We start from the raw sequence: 26,138 nt of genomic DNA on the forward strand, positions 1-26,138 counted from the left end.
ACAAACCAAGACTTTTTTTCATAAGCATAATATTGACCCTTTCCAGACACCTGTTAAGATTGGCTTTGACCAAATAAGAAATGAAATATTATTGTGATATCTTTCCAACCATTAAAAACCCATCGGATTGTTAGACGGAGTTGATTTTTTCATAAGCGGATTGGTGCGAGATCAATTGTATTTAATTAAAAAAAAACTCTGTATAATTCCGTTTTATTTCTTTTAACTACTCCCAATAAAACAAATATAATCTATTTTGTGATTACTCAAATATAATCTGATCAATTATATGATGAAACTCATTTATCACTAGAAATTATGATCATACTAAACTTTTTAAAGCGAAATAAAAATAAAAATAAAAAAATCATTTTGGACTTAAAAACTTCGATGTTAGAATGTTTTTTTCCTAAAATATGCCCAATTTGCAATGTATGGAGGACTTTTAGAAAATTTAAACGAAACTTTTTGCTTAAGGATGATCAAAATCTGAAATGGCCGTTTTTTTTAAATCGACCTTAAAGATTTGAATCATGTTTTTTCAGTGTAGAAAATGTTTTTTTTTTTTTTTTTTCAATACTCAGAAAATTTCACGACAGTCCCCCATACAACACTTTTTTGTAGGTCTTATCGTTTTCGAGTTATACGGGTTTGTAAAAATAAATTGACCTTTCCCAAAAACCAATCTAGGTTTTCAAACAACAAAGTATGCAAAGTATCTTAGTTTCACATAGTCTTCACACCCAGAAAGTTTCATTGAATTCCGAAGGGGTGCTGCCAATCCCTTTGTCGAGTTGGCGTGAAATCCGTCAATTGTAACTTCAGTTGTGGATGGATAACCAACTGGTGAGTTCGTTTCATGATTGTGTATACAAATTTGAATTATCAATGGCAATGTTATACTTATTTAGTCATTAAACAAAGTATGGATGGTTCGTCACTATAAGTGTCGACATAGGCCCTAATTTCTGTACTATAAAAATGAGATACACGTATCTATTCTTTTAATAATATCATCGCATTTACTAAAAGTAGCAATAACCTTTGAATAATTCGACATTAAAAATGTCGATGCACTGATAGATAACTATTTAAATTGAGGCTACATGCATCGCATCACTTACCAAGTTGAATTTTTATCATGTAGCTTTTGAACCCTCTCACTAACAAAACTCCTTCCTGTGAAAACCACCCAGACAACCAGAAGTCGCATAACAGTTTACGATTAAAGTCGTTTATTTACACAAATTTCGTCACTCCCGCACTACATGGTGGATGATATCATTTGATCGATGAGTTTCCTCGCATAAAACGCTATTTTATGAGTTCTAATGTACATTTAGTTTCGTCCCGTATACTCGTACAAAGTAAGTCGGACCAATCCGTAGCAGCTGTCAAATTAACTTTGTTATGATAAAATAAGTCGCATAAGAGTACAGACTAGTTCGCAATAAAATTTCCATACTCGCATATATGTTATTTTTTATCATATAAAATATGCACATATATCGCCTCCACTTTTGTGCGTATAAGGCCTTTTCGCAACATCTTATACGTGAAACTTTGCGCATATAAGCATTTTTTTTTTCATTAAGGTTTGATTTTTTTTCATACCTTTATTGGTCGTTCTGGTTTACTTAAAATTATTCACATAATTATTTTAACTACGATTTCTAAATTGAAATTCAATGCATTTACACCTATCATTGCACTCTTGAATGAAAGTGATGTAATTATTTAAAATTTTTAATATCAAAATTCTAGTTGGTGTTGCAATTTGTTCTAGAGTAGGCTTCAATAAATCAGCATGCTGAAACGTTCGTTGCCCACCTGTCAAAGAAAGCAGCTTTTGTTGCAGTACTCTGAATGCGTCGTGTACTCTAGGGCACTCAAATAACTTGTGCTGGATCGTTTCGCTGGCCATATTACAGTGGATACATTGTTCTCCGTTCGATCGATTCATAGTGAACAGCAGCCGGCGATGTGGTGTTTTTTGATTAACCCATATGAACAGATTACTTCGTTGTTGTGGCTGTAGAGCACGATCTGAATCATTTCTCCATACACGTTTCCAGTTATGTCTGCAAATTCCACCTTTGGTTTGCAAAAGGTGATTTCGGTATACGTACATTCTGGTTGTCTGGGCATGGAGATGCATAGGTGCTCTCGGACTCTAGTAGCAATGGATGTCACACCAATATTCCTTCCCTTCCTCGATGACCGTAAGGACGTGGCCGGCGCTGTTATTGACAAAACTAAGTTTGAAGTTCTCGAAATTGTACATTGAAGATTATGCGCTACTACCAAGCTGCATCTGTTGGTTCCCTGTACAATTTGGATTATTCCGGTCAATCACGGAGTAGCAACTACGAATTGTACGGTCATAAATGCTTATACTTATGCTTAGTAGCAAACACTTCAGAACAAACGTTGAACTAGAAGCCGAGAGTCAGGTTTCCAAACTTGACCATTTCATATGAAAATCGGCTAATGCGTACCGTAATTTCGGAGGAAATTAATCATTTCTCGCATACTCTGAGATAACGCCCTAAAAGCCATTGGTAGCCACGTGTGTAGCTCGTTATTTCTGAGCAAATAAAATAATAAGCATCCAACCCAACATCACGGGCAGGTACATAATGATCCTTTCTTCCCCATAGCGTTGTTAAATAACATGAAAATTCATTGAAATGCTCAGAAACAACGAGCTACACACATGGTTACCAACTGGGAGGGAGAAACCAATACAAAATTTCTGTACGTCATAGTGAGCCGGGATTCCGCTGTCACGAACTGTCACTGTGAGCCCAGATTTCAAACATTGGACTAACATGGAAAAAGCGCGTAACTGATTAAAACACATTTTCGCATTTCATCAAAAGTGACAAAAATCGAATGAAAATCAATTCATGCACACAATGCAAGTAATGTCCCGTGAGCACCTTTCAATCGGATTTAATATAAAGCATTGAAAAACGCATCGTTTTACTTTTTCCAATAAAATTGAATATTTAGTGCATAGAAAACTGTGGCCCTTTTTCCATGTTTGTCAGGAAAAATCGAAAGTACACAACAATAGAAAACTAGCGATTTTTCCCAAGCCTGCCTTGATTGTTGTTGGCAAGCTGGAGTTATCTTGCAGTTCAAACAAACATTGCTCTATATTTCGTGTGTAGTATCGGTGCCTCCCTCCCAGGTTACCAATGGCTTTTAGGGCGAGATCAGAAGTTATGCGAGATTTCTTCATTGTTTTCAATGTCCATTTTCTATAATGTTGCAAATGCCAAACAATTGAATGCAGGAAAACAAGTATAGAAATTTTCATACAATTCTAGAGGAATTCGCGATTAGGGCCTATCTGACAAATCAATAACAATGAGAAAATAATCAATGAAATTCTCATGTGCAATTTTAAATCCCAATTGGAGAAAATATATTCAAACTTTAACCTTTTCACTTTAAAACATATTTCATAAACCTAGTTTTAAAATCCTCATCAATACCACACACATCTCCTACAATTCCCCTAGCTATTTAGTACCCAACAAATCTTTAAAGTTTTCGCCTAAAACGTACTCGAGAATGCCAGTATCGCCCAATGTTATGAGCCTGTAATCGATATTATTTTCAGTGTCGCCTATTACTTTGGCGCCGTGTTTACATTCTGGTTTCAAATAAGCCCGTAATCAATAAAGTGTGTGGTTTGGCATGAGGTGAAGTTTCGTCTTCTACAAATTTGCGTTTTTCGAATAGTTAAATTATCGATAGGGGAAAAGTTCAAGTGCAGTGAATAGACAATCAAGCTACAATTTCAACGCTATATTTTCTTAAATTGTGTACATTTTGTCAGTTTCGCCTACGGCGCCGTACGGCGCAAAAATAATAGGCGACACTGAAAATAATATCGATTACAGGCTCATAACATTGGGCGATACTGGCATTCTTGAGTGCGGTTAAGGCGAAAACTTATATTTTTTTTATTACGAAATAGCTAGGGAAATTGTAGGAGACGCGTGTGGTATTGATGAGGTTTATGAAATGTGTAATAAAGTGAAAAGATTAAAGTTTGAGTATATTTTCTTCAATTGGGATTAAAAATTGCACACGAAAATTCCATTGATTATTTTCTCATTGTTATAGATTTGTCAGATAGGCCCTTATCGCGAATCCTTCTCGAAATAAAAATTCTTTTTCACAAAAAACTTCCCAACTTACAATTGGACAACAAGATTCGTTTACTGTATGTTGCATTGATTACAACGAACAACATTCATTTACTGTATGTTACATTGATTTTTGTGCTGTATTAGTAAGAATTTGACACGGTGATCAATTTCATGTTTCGCTTTTGTTTTTTTCTAGCCATGGATGCTTCAGGAAGTTTATCTATAGATTTGGGCACGCATAATCCGGTGAACGTATATCATGTCTACGTTGCAATAGAAGTGGCGAGTAGACCCAACACTCTCTGGCCGTGAACTGAGTAAACTAGATTTAGCGTCGAAAGTAAGGCCGAGTAGAGCCAGCGTCATGTAATATCGGTTACTGGTCATCGGAGCACCTACGCACCGGAGTAGACTAAATGCACACGCTAAACTTCATCCGCTCAAAAATGAGTGCCGAGTACACAAAATCGGCCTCTCTTCATGCAGCACAGATTCTGTGCAAAGGGGGCTGTACACAGTTTTGTGCGAACGGTGGTAAACAAACCGAATGAGTGAAATACGCACAGAGGAGGAACGCTTGGAATGCGGAATACGCTTCCATTTTTGTTTTTGCTTCTGAAAACATTGAAAATACATTCAAATTTTAAAGTTTTCGTAGATTTTTTCATTCGAATAGCCGAAGCGGAAGCAAATGGGGAAAAACCTTCCGCATTTGCGACCATCTTCAGCCTTTTCGCTGGAAAAAATCCCAGAAAACTCCCCGTCTTACCAACGGCCAAATGTTTGCTGTCGCGCGGGAGATGACTGACAGTTCCATTTCCATCGATCCGCGCACAGCCAATAGCCAACACATCGGTTACACATAGCATGAGTGGTCATCTACCAACCAGCAACGTAGTAAGAACAACACGTAATGTTATCGATTTCGGGAGATATCTCCCTAGGAATAGGCTAGTTTCGTTGTCGGGAGCTAGGCAGAGTGGTAACGATTCGCCCGAAGATCAAGATGAGCAGTGGCACAGAAAGCACAGTAGTAGGTGCTATTACAAGTTGTGCGTGAAACGTGTCGTTTAACAGACTCGTCGCAGCCGTAGCGAGGATTGCGTAAAAGACTGTAACCGTTGTTACAAGAATTCAAATACTTTTTTTAAATTGCACCATGTGGTCGAGTATTCAAATATTCAAATAGCATAAGCAGTCAAAACCACTGGGCAGTTCGACATAACTATATGTAACGGTCGTAAAAGCATGGCGTAAAAGTTACAGCAAAATGGGGACACGGTTTCACGAATGGGTTAAAGGGTTCGAAGGATGCTTGCTGGGCGGCCATCGCCCACTTTTAATCAGGCGAGCGTGTAGAACAGAAGTGCTCAGTGGAGAAGTAAATTTGATAATATAGTGCGAGTAGTGAATCGAGTTAAGTTGGAGAGACCGTTCACCGCAACTCAGGTAAACCATTAGCCCAATGGCATAAAAGGGAGACATAATCCTAATTACCTGCTCGCCAGGACCTTTTTTGTTCTTGCTTTAAAGCAATCTGGTTGGCGCCTCCTAGACCGCCATTGCACGCTACGGTCGAAGTGTCCTTTGTAGTCACTAGACCTAACAGTCAAGGACCATTGTTTCCTCTGCCCGAGGGCCATCAACGTCAAGGAGGACAGTACTCGGGCAACGGCCCTAATTACCAAGGAGTATTTCCCTTCACGGTTCGACAGAGGGCGGCCTTGCCGTTGTCGACCGGTTTCGTCCGAAGGAAGCGCCTGTGCATCCGAACCGATTCCACATCGCTGAAGACCGTTATTCCAGCCCACTCAAACCGCCATTGCCCCAAGCTTTGTTCACCGATATCGGTGCCATCTTGTCGATCGTCGCAGCGTCATTAGGAGAGATCGTCAACGCCGGAGTGAATCCGGGAAATCGTCGCGAGCGCTCGCTGAACTGCAGACCACCAGGTACGTGCCCGAAAATCCAGTGTGACCCACCAGAACAGTTTGGCCAAATACATCGTTTAAATTTGAACCGCTCGTGTGTGTGTTTATTAGAATACTTGAGTGCCCTTTGAATCCGCGAAGCCCCTCCGGTTGCCCGGTAGTGCGCCGACCCTGTGACTGTGTCCGAGTCTCGCTCTGCTGAGTTGTTGTCGGGTAGAACATTAGTTTCACGACAAAAGAGAGAACAGGCAAATACAAGACCTCTGCCCTCAGAAACAATATCATGAGGTAGACCTGGGGCACATCGGGTACATTGAACGAGAATCATAGAGTCTGAATCCTATTAGCACTCCAGGGCGAAAAAAGTTCTCAGTTATTGCTAAAAGAGCGTAAATCAACGTAAATCATGGAAATATCCTTGTACTGCTTTTCTCTATGGTTCATACTAGGCTTGTATGAAAGAATTATTTTCGTTTTATTTGCGTAAATAATGTAAATCTATAGATATACACTAGCTATATTCGATTCCCAGAGAGTTTTTTGCAAGATCAAATAGCTTAAGAGTTGTTTTTTACATTCTCGCGAATCCAGTCATAATAGTAAGACACACTGGCGTAAGCATCTGGAAATCCTTTAGCGCATGGCACGCCGAAATTTACCACACCAACGAGTCTTCCATTATACGTCAAGGGACCACCAGAGTCACCCTAGAAATAAATTAGGAAAAGTTGTTAAAAGTAAACGACGATTTCCAAGTAACGTTGAACACACATTGCAAGCACCTTCTCCGGTTTTAGTTAACGTACAAATGTGTCCAATGCTGACTTCAGAGCCACCCCCATGCAGTTGCTTACATTCCTCATTTGAAATGTACTTCAGATCAATTGTTTGCAGTTTCGTCGGAATGCGTCCATTGGTAGAGGTTAGTCCCCAACCAGTTAGAGTGAGAATAGCATTTTCCGGAACAGGTTCATTTGAGTATTCGATACTTTTTACGCCATCGCTGAACTCAAGTTTCTTTGCGAGTTTTACCAGGGCAATGTCGTTGTGGAATTGGGGATTGTTGTATCGATTGTGAACGATAAACTTGGATGCCTTATACTTTCGACCTCCTTCCTTAAGACTGTTGGTTCCAACCAGGACTTGAAACAGTGGCAAAATCGCTCCCACAACGCAATGAGCAGCCGTTAGAACCCATTGGTCACCGATAATAGATCCACCGCATGAATGACCGAATAATCCTTGCAATGAAACTTGATGTGGAGCTGAACCTGGCTCTGCTTCGTGACCACCAACGACTCGGTTCACGTAATTATCATCCAGTGGCAGCAATGCTCCTCTTGCTGTTAAAAGAAAACTAATTGTAAATTTACCTTTTCACTAAACTTTCGCTTAACTCACCAGATACCAAAAGAACACAAGAAATAAATAAAACCTTGAATCCCATTTTGAACTCTTAGAATACCTAACTACTGTAAATCAACTTGCTGAATGATAATTGCATTGCTAAACCCGACGTATATATAGTTACCTGGAAAGTGTGATGTTAGCTGATAATCTACATCACCATGTATCAATTTAAAATCATCGAGTGCAAACTGTGCATATTATCTATGTTCTAAGTTCAATGACTTACTTTAAGCTTTATGATGAATATAGCCGTGTTTCTTGGAGTGGTCGATTCTCGTACCAAGTGAAGCGAAAATGTGCGCTATAAAATTTTAATAATGTAAAAATAAACCTAACAAACAAGAGATTGAGAAACTGCGAACATAACATCTTATGTTATAGAAGATTATAAGTACATATCAACACAAAAAACTGTATAGCTTTTGCCCCATCCCTTACATGGTATGGTATAAGGGATAATCCCGTAACACCCCACTTATTTTCAAAACGTAACTTCTTCCATGAAAATCATGCATCGAACTGACATATTTTTCTCAATATTATTTCCTAGTGTTGTAAATAAATGTTTTGAGCCCAAACAAGTCGAACTTTTTTTTTTAAACGTTTACAATATCTAGAATATATGAGCATGACTGACTGAACGACGTTTCATTAACTTGTCAAACTTGATAGAGAAGTTCAATCCATTAACCCCTCTAACGGCAGCTTCATTTTTTAACTCAAAATGTATGTTCAAATCGTTATAAATGTTTGGTTTTTTAATATTTCTGCACAATTTTCTCACAAGTTCTCAAACAACTCTTCTAGTTTAAGAATCCGTGTCGATATTAATCATTGGTGATCTGGTTTTGAAGATATTCCGATGTTCCCTGGGGACCGACATTTTCCATATAAAATGTCTTTGGCTGCCATTTTGTTTCTTGTCAATTTTTCAAATAAATAAAATGTGGGCTATATAATGCCAAGTAATAAGGAGCTACTCTAAAATCATGGAAATCAATTAATAATTCTTGGAGAATTCTTTCTTCCTGAGAAATTAACAGGGGGTTCTAGTTACGCGTCGATCCCCCAAGGAATTTTGGAATATCTTCAAAACCAGATAACCAATGATCAATATCGACACAGATCCTTAAACTAGAAGAGTTTTTTGAAACCTTGTGAAAGAATGGTGCAAAAATATTGAAAAACAAAAAAGTTATAAAGATTTAAATATTCATTTTGCGGTAAAAAATGAAGCTTCCGGTGATGGGGTTAACACTCCACGTGCTCATAACACCCCATTTTAAGCACAATTTTAATCTAATTAGATTTGTATCCTTTGACAGATACGCGTATTTCTACCTCAACCGTAAGGCCGTCTTTAGTGTCATGCTCTTGTGTAGTAGACTCGACAGTTTACCTCAATAGTGTGAAATCGTGGCTCCAAGTTCCAATTTGAGATAGTCAATAATTAAAACAGGATCCACCTCATTCAATGTTGCCCTTCCATATACATCGGAAGTATTTCCAGTAAACCTACAGTAGACAGAAAGGCGAGAGCACAAATAAAATCAATATCACTTGACATGAAGTGTTGTTTCACTAGAGGCTTTGCGTCAAGCGATGTGTACCTATAGTGAGATTATCTTACTGTCTTACGTGTAATAATGATTGCTTGTGACGATGACAGGAAGTTTTTTTTTATGCTTGCTTGGAAAACTAATCCATAAAAATGTGGATCCATCTTTTTAAAACAATCAACACTGCGACTGTTTTGATGTAAGTTCATGTAAGAATACTATAAAATTACAAGAAGAATCAAAGAAAGGAAATACCTTTTCATGGCTATATAAAAATGTTACCCAGGATACCTAAATATTATGAAATCTACGGTCTTTTGTTACTCCGAAAGTCCAAATGTCTCACTGTCAACTACTCTCCCCTATACAATGGAAGACATTTGAGTACACCTTCGGTAGACAGAGTCTATGAGCGTGGTCAATAAATTCTGAAGCACGTGAAGTGTCCGTTGTGTTTGCGACATGTTTTGGATTACAATATGATTATCAAGCGGCATATTGTTTCATACGTAATATGAAATCCAACGAAGACACGATCTTTTTTATTTTGCTTTATGCGAAACGTCCATTATGCCAAACATCCTTATGCGAAATGCCCCACACTCAGTTCAGACGACTTTCGTCCCGGATCCCCACTGAAATTACTATCTAAGGGCTCGATTAGCTATAGCGATACACGCGCAGCCATTCATCAAGACTTTATGAGTCCGAATTCCGCCGGTCGAGGATCTATTAGAGTTGAAGATTTTCCCAAGTTTTTAGGGCATAACGTGTATTATTGCTTGCCGCACAATATACAAAGAGAGCAGAGACGAAAGTGTCAACCCTAACAAGATCGTTCTGCTTGCATGGAATCACAAAGATAACATTCCATAAGATATCATTCTAAGTAGCTTCAAACACCAAGTAGATATCAAAGTGGAGAGTTCTGGATTTATCAGTAACCGATTAAAGACCAGCGCCAACTCAAGTGGGAAATACAAACAGAAGAAACACTAACGAAATTCCACATCGACCACGCGTTTAACGATCATTTCAAATTTCCTAGGTTTCATATTCCATAACAAGAAGCGCGCGCATCGTTTTTTTTTTCGTGTTGAACGTTTGTTTTAGCAGTTCAGAATTTTTGCAGTGTAGGAATCTCCTAAAGCCTCCGAAAGTATTCATCAATCGTCTAAATCAGAAATCTAGAAGAAATTCTTCAAAACATTTCAATTGACATATTTCACAATTAATAAACTGAACCTCAACTGTTCTCGATAACACTTTCTTAGGTGGAGCTTACGAGGCTCCGGAAGTATTCATCAATCATCTAAATCAGAAATTTAAAAGAACTTCTTCAAAACATCTCAATCGACATATTTCAAAATAAATTAAACTACCTCAACTGATTTCGATAACATTTACTTTGAAAGAGCTCACCAGGCTCCGGAAGTATTCATCAATCGTCTAGATCAGAAATCTAAAAGAACTTCTTCAAAACATTTCAATTGACATATTTCACAATTAATAAACTGAACCTCAACTGATCTCGATAACACTTTCTTGGGTGGAGCTTTTTAAATTTAAATTTAAAAGAATTTCCTCAAAACATCTCAATCGACATATTTCACAATAAATTAAACTATCTTAACTGATCTCGATAACATTTTCTTTGGTAGAGCTTACCAGGCTCCGGAAGTATACATCAGTCGTCTAAATCAGAAATCTAAAAGAACTTCTTCAAAACATTTCAATTGACATATTTCACAATTAGTAAACTGAACCTCAACTGATCTTTCACTTTCTTAGGTGGAGCTTACCAAGCTCCGGAAGTAGCTTTCAAGCGTCAAAATCGGAAATTATAAGAACTTCTTCAAAACATCTCAATCGACATATTTCACAATAAATTTAACGGTAGTTAACATTAACTGATCTCGATAACATTTTCTTTGGTAGAGCTTGTAGGAATCTTCTCATCATAAGCGGAAATTAACAAAACACAATTAAAATCATATTCCACTTTTTTTTACTGTTTTTGTTCTGCCTTTTTTTACACTTATAATTTTCACAAACACACAACATGACGATCGTGTGATTCAGCACTGACTTGGATGGTTCAGTTTGGAGTTTACTGCCGTATAGCCAGATAGCCATAGCAGTAAACGCGCAGCTATTCAGCATGACCATGCTGAGGGTCGTGGGTTCGAATCCCACTGGTCGAGGATCTTTTCGTAAAGGAAATTTTCTCGATTCCCAGGGCATAGAAGTATCTTCGTACCTACCACACGATATACACATACAAAAATGGTCAATCGGCAAAGAAAGCTCTCAATTAATAACTGTAGAAGTGCTCATAAGAACACTAATCTGAGAAGCAGGCTTTGTCCCAGTTGGAACGTAACGCCAGAAAGAAGAAGAATAACGGACATTACCGTTCATCTGCCTGGCACGAGCCTCGATAAATCGCCTACGCGAAGGGCCTTACAGTAAGACTTATGAGGGCCCTTTGGCACCCCACTTTTGGCACCGACGGCATTGAGTGGGGTTCTGGAAATATCCTCCAGGTTTCTGGAAATATTCCTAAGGCTTCAATATTATTTGTATCTTTTGTTTTATCAAAGTGAACTAAATAACCATTTTTTATCTCTTCATGTGACTTACAGGGAAAGTGTACCAGTTATGGTCATAGTGGTTCTCTATTTGGCCACATGTGACATTTTGACAACTTTCAAATTTTAAATCTTTTTGAATGCTTTAACATCAAGATATATCTTGAATCTAACTACAGTGGGATTCCGTTTTTGGCAACAAAATCGAAATGTTTAGTTGCCAAAAACGGAACCGTGCCAAAATCGGAATCATTTTTTTCCAATTTCAAGAATATTATTTGGACGTTATTATATCATAATTATGGATCCAAATGATCCATTTCGAAGCGGATTTCCGTAGTAGAGGGCTATTCTATAAAATTTATTTGTAGTATAAATTTATAGACCTTATTTATTTATTTAGATGGTATAACATCAATTAATTTGATAAAACCTCGGTTACGATGTTACGCCAATTTACTCGGTCCATGGCTGTGTCTCTCCAACTTCGATTTTGGCCCACGTTCTCCAGATCTTGTTGCACCTGATCAAGCCACCTCGCTCGCTGTGCTCCTCGCCTTCTTGTGCCAACCGGATTCGACGCGAACACCATCTTTGCAGGATTGTTGTCCGGTAGTCTTGCAACATGCCCTGCCCAGCGCACCCTTCCGGCTTTCGCCACCTTCTGGATACTGGGTCAGGGCCGTCCATTTTCAATTCATTGAAAGCATTTTCAGTCCCCAACTGACTGACTCAAGCTTCCCTTTCGATTGAAACTCTACTGTTTCGTTTCAATCCGACAAACATTTCCTTTCATCGCAGCAAGCGTAGTTTTTCATTTCTTTTGTGCTGCTTGTGCGTCGCGCGTCATCTATCAGAGCCTCACCGCAGCGAGCTGGTCTTTCAATCGGAAGTCTCTAACTTTAGGAGCTGATTAATTCAAATGAACGACGTTGTGGCCCGCATATTTTCCCTATCTTAATTTATTACCTAACAAGTTATATACATCACTATTGCAAAAAATAGGTAAAATTCAATTTGAAACATTTTGATAGATTTCAATGAAATCAAATGAAACGAAGTTCTTACTCTTTCATTTCACCTTTCTTGTTCGCTGCTTTCAATCAGGTAACGAAACGAATGAGTGGTGAAAGAAGAACGAAGCGACGCAGTTGTTCGTCACCATCGAGACGACGCAACCAAGCCTTCGTGTTTCACAAAATGCTTTCGAAAATGCACAGCCCTGTACTGGGTTCGCCGAAGAGCCTAGCGAGCTCATGGTTCATTCTCCGCCGCCACACACCGTTTTCCTGTACTCCGCCAAAGATCGTCCTAAGCACCCTTCGTTCGAACACTCCAAGTGCTTGCAGGTCCTCTTCCAGCATGGTACATGCTTCATGTCCATAGAGGACCACCGATCTTATAAGCGTTTTGTACATGGTACATTTGGTGCGGGGGTGAATCTTTCTCGACCGCAGCTTCTTCTGGAGCCCATAGTAGGCGCGACTTCCACTGATGATGCGTCTCCGTATTTCACGACTAACGTTGTTATCAGCCGTTAACAAGGATCCGAGGTAGACGAACTCATCAACCACCTCAAAAGTATCCCCGTCTATCGTAACACTGCTTCCCAGGCGGGCTGTGTCGCGCTCGGTTCCGCCAATCAGCATGTACTTTGTTTTTGACGTATTCACCATCACTTTTGTCGCTTCACGTTTCAGGCGGGTGTACAGGTCTGCCACCGTTCCAGATGTTCTGCCGACAATATCCATATCATCCGCGAAGCAAACAAGCCAATTTGTATCTTGTGAAAATCGTACCTCGGTTATTGAACCCGGCTCTCCGCATGACACCTTCTAGCGCGATGTTGAACAGCAGGCACGAAAGTCCATCACGCTGTAGACCTGTTATGTTATTTGTGACAAACGCTTCACATACTTTTGATTGCTGAAGCATCTTCAATGATGTTCTATAAACTTTATGCATACTATTTGTATAAATAGGCCATGTAAACCAATAATCGCATAAGTGACCTTTATTCTAGAATTGGACAATTCCATAAAATAGTGAAAAATACCGAAATACAATACTTTTGATTAGAAACCTATTTACAAAAAAGTTCTAGGTGTTACAAAACATAATGATTTTTCCAATTAAATGAGCATAACTTAACTTAACAGTTTAAGTCCAAGCGTCAAATTTTACAATGACGGGGTTGATGGTCTAATCGCTATCGCTTATGCTGCCAAATTTGACAATATTCGATCAATTGAAAATGGCTCTTCAAAATTATGTTCTTTCCATAGTATGGTATCTTATATAAAATGATTTTTTACAATCAAAAGGGCACACAGAAACAGCTGAAATCAATCGGAATATACAAACACTATAATGTTTATCGAAACAGAATATTGCCTAAGCATTCATTTGGATTTTCCACAGAAATATTGATGGAAACTTCCCCTAGAAATAATTAAAAAATAGTATAGAACAATGATGCTCAACATGCGGCCCACAAGTCGCTTGAGCACCCCAGGATCCTTAACTGTGGCTCACAATTTCTTAGAATACACAAATAAACTTCTCATCACTTCAATTTTAAATGAGTTTTAGAAGCTGAGCTTGCATATTATAAATGAACCATATGAATTCAAAAGATATTCGCAGGATCCCGCTATGAAACCCTTAAATCTCCATAAGAATCTTGTTAAGATTCCGCTGCGATATTGCTGAAAATTCTCAAAAGTTCACAAGGACGTCTAAGACTACCAATAGCAATCTCCATATTCCGCTGGAAACCTATTCAGAATACAATTAGAAAATCACAGCATTCCGCTAGAAACTTACAGGACGTCTGAGACTTTAGGAATTTACAAGGAATCGAAAGATCGAAATCTCTTAAGGATCCCGCAAGAAACCTTTAATGCCCGATAGGAATACCCAGATTTCGCTCAGTATTTTCAAGATTCTGCTCAAAATTCCTAGAAGAACATAGGATCCCGTAAGGATTCTCCAGAATACAGTTAGAAAACTCCTGGACCTAGCTGGTGATCCTTGATAGCTTTAGAAACATTTTAGTTCATGTGGCCCGCATGCTTAATTAAAATCCTAATATGCCACGCATTATACTCCATCCTGAGCATCATTGGATTGTATCTTCAAATGTCTAACATTATACAGAGTCTCTATCGTATTCATTGCACGCTTTAATTATCTTATTGAAAATAAAGTGTAGTTTCGACTGTGTTTGCAAACAGCATATAGAAGCAGCTGGTGGGTCATTTATTTATCCTGGTATTGTCAAAGAAATTCTATAAAAAGCAGAGAGACCCGACTTTTTGCTTGGTTTGCATCTACTGTTATGGATGCTTTTACATACGCTGTACATGTAATCCCACAATAAAAGGAACAGTGAGCTGAAAAGGCGAGACGAAATTCATGATAGAAACTCATAGACTTTTTGTTGGTCTTGTGTCGATGCTTGTGCTTTGTTCAAAAGAGCTTTTCCAAATTCGAAAAAAAAATGTGTTTCACCTCTCGGAATACTCAAGTGGGCTGATCATACAGCGGGAATGCCTGAGAATAGATATTGGAACTCTAGTTGAGATACTCATAGATATTAATGGTTATATGAAACGTTGCAAACACACGACCTTTAAGAAGTAAATAGGCGCGTACGGTTGTTCTAGCAGTTGATGAAATTAGCGGGAATATCAACGAAAATTGAGCTCTGGAATGCGATAAGCGTGAAGCTGACTTATTTTTCAAATGACTAACGCAAAAGATACACAGATGTTTGCAAAAGTTTATAAATTTTATTGGTTTTCAAAAATGTTGCCAATAACGGATCCATTTTGTTGCCAAAATCGGAGGGTGCCAAAAATGGAGCATGCCAAAAACGGAATCCCACTGTACTACTACAAACTAACATTTTTAAAATTTTAAGACATTAAAGTCATCACGTATGGCGAAATATGGAACCGCTATGTCCATAACTGGTACACTTACCCTAGTCCCTTGAGAGACCTTTTATGACAACTTTGAATAAACGTTCAGTTTTGTCGTCATAAGTAAAAAAAATGTGCTTCTTCTCCCCGAGATGTTTGAGAAAAAGTTTGCGATCTTTAAGAGTTTCCGGCAATACGCGACAGTCTTCATTCGTTATGATTTTGAATGAAACCTTGATTCCCCTAAGGGATGGTACACAAATTATGTCACGCTAAATATTGACATTTTCGACCCCCCCCCCCCCTTCGTCACGTCCTTCGAAAATGTTGTAAGGCTCGTCACGCTTGGCTTGACCCCCTCCCCCCCTTGGGCCGTGACGTAATTTGTGCATGACCCCTAATGGAGTTCAAGATCTCCTGCCTAAATCCCCCAAATTCTGAACAACTGACCACGATAGGCGGCACTCTTTGCTTCCTCACTTGAATCAAAGAGCCTGGGCTAGGGCTGCTACGATTTGGTGTTCGAAAATTTGGTCAAGAGCATTGAACTGATAGTTCATTTCGATGCAATTATCCATTTCACACGCAAACAAATTTAGTTCTATAATCTACCGAATCCATGGTAGATTTAAGAACTGCACCAACAATTTTCAACCGACTACAAAAATCTGTTAAGTTTACTATAATCTGGTGAAAATCACTGAGCAGTGCAATGAATTTGACTACATACATGTCCATAGTAGCATCCACTACACAGCATTGTATTTCAATCCGTGACACCCACCGTACAACATAGTGTGGTCAAAAGTATGATGCTAAACTTCTCAAATCAAGAATGTTTCTAGTCAAAAATACTACAACTCTGGTTAAATCAACAGAAGAAATTTTCTTGTGTAGTGATGTTGACTATGTTTTGGTAGAGTTAACAGATTAATGTAGTCGGTTGAAAATCGTTGGTGCAGTTCTTAATTTTACCATGGATTCAGTAGTTTCTACAATAAAATTCATTTCAGTGCACCCTTGGAAGAAAGCGCGCATTCCAGAGAAACGTCCTTTCATCCATTCTTGCCACGTTTGATGACAGTTTTAAACCCCGCTTTTTCGAAAGAAAAAAAGTTGTGAATTAAGAGATTCACCCTTTCTATTGTTCGGATTATATTCAGTGAATGAACGAAATTAGAAGTTACTTTCCAAGAAGGTGTGCAAGAAGTATTACCACTACTAGCTATCGCTAACGGGTCCAACGAAAATCGAAGGCACGGGCCCAAACAAGGATCGAATAGGGATAAATAGTAGAAAAAATAGAACTGAAAAGTACTGTATGTATAAGCAGTGAAAAGTACTGTTTTATTGCTAAAAAATATGCTGCCGGTGAGAGGATAACATAAATAATTGAACTAAATTATTGAATAATATCTTTGTCACATCATATATTTTAGTTGATTTAAAATTGATTCGTTTGTTTCTTAATTTGTTGATAAAAGAAAGACGTTTCTCACATTTAATATGTAGATCAATATTAACACCCACTTAACATACTTAAACGTGCCATGAGCCGCCATTGAAGTATGTACCCATTGGATTTGTACGGCTCATAGTTATGTCTTCCTGATTACAAAGAGCTGTGAATTAACGCTTATTAGTCGCATGCCGCCACTTCGAATTATTTCAAGTGCTTCCTTCATGCAGTTACATATTCTTTTGAGTATAAAACAAGATGCAGTTAATACAGCTCGGTATAACAGTGACGATAGCTGTAGAGTTAGTACCGAAGATCATCGAATTCTCATCCAGTTAACATAAGCTTACCTAATGGCAAAAATAGTTTACTTCTCACTGGCCCTCTTGGTGACCATCACTTCTGGCCAAGTGGTTCAGTTGGACGATAGCTACATGAATCGAGTAGTCGGCGGTCAAGAAGCCGCCGACTGGTCTGTTCCATATCAAGTTTCGTTACAACTGAAAGGTTACGGCCATGTATGTGGTGGATCTATAATAGGCGAACGGTGGATTCTAACGGCTGCACACTGCGTTGAAGGGTAAGATCACGAATAGTTATATTACGTATGCATTATAAGGATATCCTTATGATCGATACTTTCCTGTAGGGAAACCCCAGGTCAACTTAACGTGCTCGCTGGAACCAACAGTTTGAAGGAAGGCGGAGAACTACATGAAACGGATAAATTCATTCGGCACAAATATTACAATCAACCGCAATTCCACAACGACGTGGCCTTGATACGCCTGAAGTCTAAGCTACAGTTTTCCGCCAAAGTAAAGCCAATAGTATACTGGGAGAAAGAGGTCGGTGCTAACCAGTCGGTAGTTCTAACCGGGTGGGGTAGAACTTCGGCCGGAGGACCCGTTCCAACAAAACTTCAGACGCTAGATCTCAAAACGATCAGCAACGAAGAATGCAAGCAGAAATCGTCGGGCAATTCGAATAATGTTGGTATTGGTCATATTTGCACTCTTACAAAAAGCGGAGAAGGGGCTTGTAACGTGAGTTGTCGAATTATCTCTTGATTCAAGAACTAGGATTGCTTAAACTATGACTTATTACAGGGAGATTCCGGTGGACCGCTGACCTTGGATGGAAAGCTAGTTGGTTTGGTAAACTTTGGTGTTCCATGCGCATTCGGATTCCCAGATGCCTATGCACGTGTGTCTTATTTCCACGAGTGGGTTCGAACAACAGTGGCCGAGAATTCGTCATAAGAAACAGAAGCAAATGTGATCCCAACCCAAATGTCAACGGATAACCATAAAATAAAATTCACAAATTTGCCGTCATAATTCCGAATTGTTTTTTTTTTATATGAGACATGTAAAATATAAGCTAATAATATAATAACACAAACAAGCCCCTTAATTAAAAATCAATAAAGTGCCAGATTTTGATTTTTATACATTTATAATCAGCACTGTTGAATGGCATGAATATAACGCGACTTTCACAAATGACTATTGTGAATATCTCTCTGCCCCGTGGAAAATCTCTGTTTCCGTTACCAATTCTGAACCACCATTTGTTTGTCATACTAGCAAATGCCATATGGGATAGGCAAATTTTTAGTTACAGATAATTTCCAGAATCGGCTATAATGTGGCCACTCTATCAAGGAGTTTTAAGAAAAACGCATCAGCGTAAACCTTCTGATAGCATAGCATAGCATAGCATAGACTGATGTGCAGTCAATAGTTGCTACTCCGTGATTGATCGGAACTGGTAAGAATTGTACTACGATCCAAATGAATAAGGGATGGGAGTTTCCGCTTACTCTCGAAGTGCAATTTTAGCAGATCTAATATTATTGATCAATAACGGCGCCGGCCAAGTCCTTACAGTCAGTTGGGATGGGGAAGGAATGTTAGGGTGTAATGATTGTTGCTTCTAGAGACCGAGAATACCTCTGCATCTCCACAATCACCACGGGAAGGGTGTTTATTAGTGAGGGAGGAAAAGATCTGGGAGTCACCTCTGGTCGGTGATGCAATCCATGGACAAGGGGGGGAATATACGACTTATATTTAAAGCTAGTTTTGTATTTTTGTCTCGAGAAGTTTTTGGAAAAAATACGTCAACATCTATAATGTCGAACAATTCAAAAGACGTTTTTATTAATAACGAAAACTGAAAATTACATGTATATATTTTAAATTATATGAAACAGGAATAATGCCGACACTTGTAGTGACGAACCATAATAGTTTGTTTGAAAATTACATATGAGTATTACTGTGCATTTTGTCTTGATATGGTAGAAGTTTTAGAAAATACGTCAACATATTGTGAACAATTCGAACAATTCAAAAGATAATTTTTAATAATGTCAAAAAGAGAAAAATGTATGTATATTGAAATTGTATACGAAAAAAGCATGATGCCGACACATATAGTGACGAACCATACAAAGTTTGTTTTAATATAACATAAAAGTTACGCTTTCAAGAAAAAATGTGTTATCATAAGCATGAAACGAACTCACCAGTTGGTAATCCATTCTTGACTGAACACAAAACTGACACTGACAGCAAAACTTCTTGGCGTTCCGAAAACAAACCGTCTTGCTTGGGCCTTCCCAAATACCTACCCAGCAAGACGCTCCAAAACAGGAGAAACAAAATTCTCCGGCGACGAAAGTGTAGGGTTTTCCCCTTGAATGCAGCCCTGATAAAATATAGAAGTGAACTCCTAAATAGGGCCCTGGGTGGATTGACAGGGAGACGGGAGAATGTGTATCGTGCCGGTGAGAAACGGATGTGGGAAATCGTTGTGCATATTTTGAACAGTGAAATAAAGTGATAATTGTTGCAGATATTGAGTGTTTCATTCCTACAAACCTGGCGACGAGGATAAACTATCGAGGTGAGCTCAAGTTTTTGCTATAAAGTTGTAAATATCGATTGTTTGTGATTTCTCTATGACTTGGAAAAGCAAATGGTGGCGTGAGTATCAGAATCGTAACGGGGGGAAAACGATGCTTGTGGTATAATATAATAGTATTAGTGAGATCTGAACTATTTCCTTGTGGGTGTAGAAGTGACAAGATGGAAAAGGGTAACCATTGAAATAGTATTTCAAACACGGAAAAGAGAAACTTTTTGTTTTTTTTTTTGTTTTTAATTACTTGCTGAATTATGAGAAAAAAAAATTTACGATGATGTGGCAAGTATTCTTCGAGCGTAAACATTGTTTGGTACGGTAAATTGGGGTGGAATCTTAAGCATTGAGAAAATATTAACGGATTGTTCCCGGAATTATCATGTGTGTGTTTCACGACTGTATAAAAATGAATATTGACTATTTATAGATACCTAATGTATGGATTACATTTCGAAATATTTCAATATGGATTATTCACTTATAATTAGAATTCATTAGAAAACAAATGAACATGGATTGTTTGTGGACATATTCTGTATGGATTACAGTTCAAGGAAAGGCATAACTAACCTGAATTAACCGGACATTGACTGTTCATGGAAACTTAATGTATGGATTACATTTTTGAGATAGTTGAATATGGATTATTCAGTTAAAGCTTATGTATGGATTACTCTTATGGACATTTCCTGTATGGATTACAGTTTAAGAAAGGACATCACTCAACTGAATATGGATTATTCAGAACAGTACCCTATATGGATTATAGGATGTAAACGCTATGTTTACGGTTACCAAATATTGAGCATGGATTGTTCATTAAGTAATTGATAGTTACTGTATGGATTACAGAATTCAAACAAGGTATGTTTATGGAGTACTTAGTTTAGCATGGATTGCTACAGCTTTTGTGTGGATCACATAACTGAAATCTCAAGTACTTTGTATTTAGTTAAATAAATGAGAAAAACAAAAAGAAGGAAAACAAAAGAAAAAATGTTCAATTTCAAATCATTTGATTCAAGTTCTGAAAGTATATGACAGTGCTATGGTGTTTTCTCTTTTGTTAATGTCTTTAGATGGAAGATAGTCGTCCAGTTCCTCCGTTCCGATGCGACGACATTGAGAAAAACAGGCTGCACAAAGAGTGGAGAATTTGGAAAGGGGCATTAGAATGCTATTTTGACGCGTATGATGTGATAGATCAGAAAAGCAATGGTACGACGTCGCGATAAACGCTCTGGATGGGTTCTTTCAACCTTGCAAGCAGGATTGCCTTGAGCGACACAGATTGAGAAACATGAAACAAAAGCAGGGCGAAAGGTGAAGTTGTTTTAAAATGACGATTGAACGTAAAATACTAATTAAATAAATAAAAATTTAGGTTTGCTGACTTTGTGCTCCGCCTTCGTCAACAAGCTTGTTACTGTGGGTTCGACAAATATCCAGAAGAAACAAGAGATGTTCTTACGGAAATTTTTCTGACTGATGTCATCATAGAAGGCTGTTTGTCTTCCGAGCTTCGTCGTCGCATTCTCCAACAGGATCGATCTTTGGTTGAGATCGAAGCTCTTGGTGCAGCTCTAGAAGGTGTCGAAAATCAAATACAAGATTTTGGAGATAAGTCAGGGAATCAAACCAGTGGTGATCATTAGGTCCTTGAAATCAACAGCAAACCGATGGTCGCATTCGGCAAGCGTTTTGATCAACAATCGAAGAAGTTTTCAGCGAAAAGAAAGTTTCCATTCAACCAAAGCGAACTTGGTTGTGTTAATTGTGGCCATCGAGATCATCAAACTCACGACACAGCGTGTCCGGCAAGAGGTAAGCTCTGCTATACCTGCAAGCGAGTCGGTCATTTCGGATCACGATGCCGATTCCGGAAATTCAAAGAGAAGAATACGATTCCTAGTAAAGTGCGAATGATTGAGCCACAACAATCTCCGTCAACTCCAGACGCATCCGGAGACACAGGTGTAGGAAAAACGTACTATGCCTTTTACTCAGGAAACGAAACAAACGTAATCGAATGCGCTATCGGTGGAGTGAAATTAGATTTGCTGATTGATTCTGGATCAGATGCGAGTCTTATTACAGACGAAACATGGGAATTGTTGAAGCAAGCGAAGGTGGTTGTCCATCAGAGCACCAATGGAAGCTCCAAAGTTCTGAAAGGTTATGCAAGTGATCGTCCATTGCCAATAATAGGAACATTTGTGGCCGAGATAATAGCCGGCGAGCGTTCAGCACGAGCATTGTTTTACGTCATCAAGGGTGGTCAACGTTGCCTTCTTGGCGATCAAACTTCCAAGGATCTTGGTATTTTGAAGGTTGGATTGGACATTCAAAACGTTGCAGCTCAAATCATACCGTTCTTGAAAATAAAGGCCATTCAAGTTCAAGTACATGTTGATCCGGCTGCAAAGCCTGTGTTTCAGCCGCTAAGAAGGGTACCCATTCCACTGGAGGATGCAGTCAATAGGAAATTGGAGCAGCTATTGGCCAGAGACATTATTAAAGTCAAAGATGGTCCGGCTTCGTGGGTTTCTCCTTTGGTTGTGGTGGGCAAAAGCAACGGAGAACCAAGATTATGTCTAGATTTGCGACGTGTCAACGAGGCCGTTCTCAGAGAACGCCACCCCATGCCTACAGTGGACGATTTTTTGGCAAGACTGGGGAAAGGAAAATGTTGGAGCAAATTAGACATCAAAGAGGCGTTCTTACAAATTGAGCTTGCACCGGAGTCCAGAGACGTGACCACCTTCATTACCAGTAAGGGTCTTTACAGATTTAAACGACTTCCTTTTGGTCTAGTAACAGCACCTGAACTATTCCAAAAAACCATGGACCAAATTCTGACCGGATGTGAAGGCACTTACTGGAGTTTGGACGATGTGTTTGTTGAGGGACGTGACCGTGAAGAACACGATAAACGATTGGAAGAGGTATGAATTTTTAAATCAGTTTGGAGTTTTTCTTTTTAATGGATTGAATAAAGAAATGCACATGAATTATTTATATTTGTTTCTATAGGTACTTCGAAGATTCAAGGAGTGGAATGTTGAACTCAATTGGGAGAAGTGTGTTTTTCATGTGAACGAGGTTGAGTTTCTGGGTCACAAATTAACTGAAAAGGGGAAACATCCCTCAGATTTGAAAAGGAACGCAATAATGTCCTTTCGACGTCCTGAAAATGAAGCAGAAGTGCGTAGTTTCTTGGGGCTAGCAAACTACCTCAACAAGTTCATACCAAATCTAGCTACGCTTGATGAGCCTTTGCGTACTCTGTTGAAGAAGGGAACTAAGTTTGAATGGAACGAGAGTCACCAAAAATCATTCGAAAACGTCAAAATTGCCATTACAGAAGCTCAAGAGCTTGGGTTTTTCAATAAACTCAACCAAACTTCAGTGATGGCGGATGCTAGTCCGTTTGGCCTGGGGGCTATATTGATGCAAACCGATCAAGCTGGCGAAAGTCGAGTGATAAGCTGCGCGTCAAAGTCATTGACAGATAGCGAAAAGCGATACTGTCAAACAGAAAAGGAAGCGTTAGCTATTGTATGGAATGTAGAGCGATTCCAAGCATATTTATATGTGATGGCAGCCCTGCGCCATTCAGCATCGCGCGCCAATCGAGTGTAAAAGGAGCTGACTGAATGAAGCTTAAAAGGGAATGGAAAGGAGGAAATGAATAAAGCTCATTCAAGTGTTTTGCCTCGATCTGGAAAGACGTGTTTTACTGTTCTCTCTGCTAATTTACCCCTCCAATAGGTTATGGGCCTGTGAAGTAGCCATTTTGTTTTTGTGCAAAGTGAACACGTTCAGACAAGTCGTGGCGCGTTTGTTGGAATTTTTCCGGAAGTGTTAAATTCAACAAAAATGGAGAAAATTGGTATCGCGAAGTTAACGAACGATAATTACGATTCGTGGAAATTGGAAGTCGAGTTTTTGTTAGTGAGAGAAGGACTTTGGAAGTATGTCTCGCCGGGAGTGAAGCCGGAAGTGGCTGCTTCGGGTTCGAACGTCGCGGAACTGGCTGCCTGGGACGAGGGAGACCAGAGAGCGCGCGCGACGATCGGTTTATTGCTGACAAAAAGTCAACACGGGCATATCCGGAATACGAATTCCGCGAAAGCAGTGTGGGACAATTTGGAAAAGCAGCACCAGAAGAAGACGCTTACGACCAAAGTGCATTTGCTCAAGCGAATCTGCGACATGGAGTACCACGACGGGGACAACATCGAAGAACACCTGATGGAGTTTGAGGATTTGTTCGAGAAGCTGGCTAATGCTGGAACAAAACTAGACGAAGATCTCCAGGTGGTTTTAGTGTTTCGAAGTTTGCCTGGTTCGTTCGATGCCTTGACGACGACGCTAGAGAACCGAGCCGATGATGAGCTAACGATGCATCTTGTGAAAGGGAAGATCATAAACGAAGTGCACAAGCGTCGTGATCCGTCGGTAGTGGATTCGGTTGTTCTCAAAGCGGAAGACAAGAAGAAAAACTCAGTGTGTTTTTTCTGCGAGAAGCCCGGTCATAAGAAAGCAAACTGCAGCTTGTGGCTGAGGCAGAAGAAAGAAGAAGGTGACAGTAGCTCAGCAGTGAGCAGGCACAGCGAAGTGAGAAAAGTGTCGAAAAAGCTCGCGAAGGCGAAGCTTGCGACGTCGCGATCGGAAGAATTTACTTTTCTTGCCAGAGAGTGCGTGACGAATGGTTGTGTCGTCAATTCCGATGTGAACGTAGAACCGAGAAATAGTGCGTTTGTTGCCAGTGAGTGCGCGGCGAAAGACTGGATCGTCGATTCCGGTGCGAGTTCGCATATGTGCGCAAATCGGAAGTTTTTCGTGTCGTTCAATGAACCGCGGATGGACACTCCGAAATCGGTTACGGTTGCCGACGGTAAACATGCAGCGGTGAAAGGCGTCGGATTATGCCAGATTTTTTGCATCGGAGGTGGTGGCGCAGAAACGCGAATTTTGTTGAGTGAAGTGCTTTTCGTTCCTGATCTCGACATGAATCTCGTGTCCGTTGGCAGGCTAGTTCAGAAGGGAGCGAGCGTAATCTTCGACAAGAACGGATGTAGAATTGCGAACGGTGATAAGATTGCTGCTATTGCGCCGTCAAGCAAGGGTCTGTTCCATCTTCAAATGGTTGAACGTGCTAGTGCAGTTTCGGGTCAGTGTCATACGAAGAACTGCATACACGAGTGGCACAGGAAGCTGGGACATCGTGATACTCAAGCTATCCTGGATCTGGAGCGGAAAGCTTTGGCAACAGGCATCAAGGTACGTAACTGCTCTGTTCGATATTCTTGTGAACCCTGTTTGGAGGGAAAGATGGCAAGGCGACCATTTCCTAAGAAAGTGAAGCGTAAGTCGAAAGCGGTGTTGGATTTGATCCACAGTGACTTGTGTGGGCCGATGAAAACGGCCACACCTGGAGGTCGTCGGTATTTTCTTTCGCTGATCGACGACTACAGCCGCTTTACCACTCTATACATTCTTAGGAAGAAGTCGGATACCGTGGACGTTATCCGAGATTTCGTACGTTTGATGAAAACGCAGTTTGGTAGACCCCCGAAGATCATCAGATCGGATCAAGGAGGAGAGTACCGCAGCGCAGAGTTGATCAAGTTTCTCAAGCAGGAAGGAATTCAGCAGCAGTTTACGACAGCATACACGCCACAGCAGAACGGAGTTGCGGAGCGCAAAAATCGTTCGCTGGTAGAGATGGCACGGTGTATGATCATCGATTCTGGGTTGCATTATCGTTACTGGGCCGAGGCGGTTAACACGGCCAACCATCTGCAGAATATGTTGCCAACGAAACCGGTGCAGCAGACGCCCTACGAGATTTGGCACGGTACGAAGCCGGACATGAGCATGATCCAGATTTTTGGTTCGGAAGCTTATGTGCACATCCCGAAGGAAAAGCGGACGAAGCTGCAATCGAAGGCGACAAAATTGACGTTTGTTGGGTACTCCCAGCAGCATAAAGCGTGGCGTTTCATCGACTTGAAGACAAACGAAATCGTTTTCAGTCGTGATGCTCGTTTCTTGCCGTCAAGTGATCGAGAGATTCCGGATGCAGTCGATGACGAAATTTTCGTGGTGCCTCCGGTGAAACCGTCCAGCAACATGGAGCATGAAGAGTCGGACGAGTCC

General features: G+C 39.8%; 2 protein-coding genes across 2 annotated transcripts; one reads left to right on the plus strand and one right to left on the minus strand.

Annotated features, from left to right (window-relative positions):
• Positions 1-6,551: 6,551 nt before the first annotated feature.
• LOC23687877 (chymotrypsin-2) lies at positions 6,552-7,610 on the minus strand. Its single transcript, XM_021843212.1, has 3 exons — positions 7,499-7,610; positions 6,869-7,440; positions 6,552-6,804 (listed from the first exon to the last, which is right to left on the minus strand). Exons 1-3 carry the CDS (start codon positions 7,542-7,544, stop codon positions 6,655-6,657), a joined length of 768 nt encoding a protein of 255 aa, XP_021698904.1. The 5' UTR covers positions 7,545-7,610; the 3' UTR covers positions 6,552-6,654.
• Positions 7,611-17,305: 9,695 nt separating this feature from the next.
• LOC5574352 (chymotrypsin-2) lies at positions 17,306-18,382 on the plus strand. Its single transcript, XM_021843213.1, has 3 exons — positions 17,306-17,622; positions 17,692-18,088; positions 18,152-18,382. Exons 1-3 carry the CDS (start codon positions 17,396-17,398, stop codon positions 18,302-18,304), a joined length of 777 nt encoding a protein of 258 aa, XP_021698905.1. The 5' UTR covers positions 17,306-17,395; the 3' UTR covers positions 18,305-18,382.
• Positions 18,383-26,138: the final 7,756 nt, after the last annotated feature.

This window comes from Aedes aegypti, chromosome 2 (assembly GCF_002204515.2).
Source record: "Aedes aegypti strain LVP_AGWG chromosome 2, AaegL5.0 Primary Assembly, whole genome shotgun sequence".
NCBI lineage: Eukaryota > Metazoa > Arthropoda > Insecta > Diptera > Culicidae > Aedes > Aedes aegypti.

Bases quoted from the DNA above. Each gene is read 5' to 3' on its own strand.
- LOC5574352 (XM_021843213.1), top strand. From the start codon at position 17,396: ATGGCAAAAATAGTTTACTTCTCACTGGCCCTCTTGGTGACCATCACT. The intron at 17,623-17,691 runs GTAAGATCACGA...ACTTTCCTGTAG, and splicing joins GCTGCACACTGCGTTGAAGG to GGAAACCCCAGGTCAACTTA. The intron at 18,089-18,151 runs GTGAGTTGTCGA...GACTTATTACAG, and splicing joins GCGGAGAAGGGGCTTGTAAC to GGAGATTCCGGTGGACCGCT.
- LOC23687877 (XM_021843212.1), bottom strand. From the start codon at position 7,544: ATGGGATTCAAGGTTTTATTTATTTCTTGTGTTCTTTTGGTATCTG. The intron at 7,441-7,498 runs GTGAGTTAAGCG...TTCTTTTAACAG, and splicing joins TTGTGTTCTTTTGGTATCTG to CAAGAGGAGCATTGCTGCCA. The intron at 6,805-6,868 runs GTGTGTTCAACG...ATTTATTTCTAG, and splicing joins CCGGAGAAGGTGCTTGCAAT to GGTGACTCTGGTGGTCCCTT.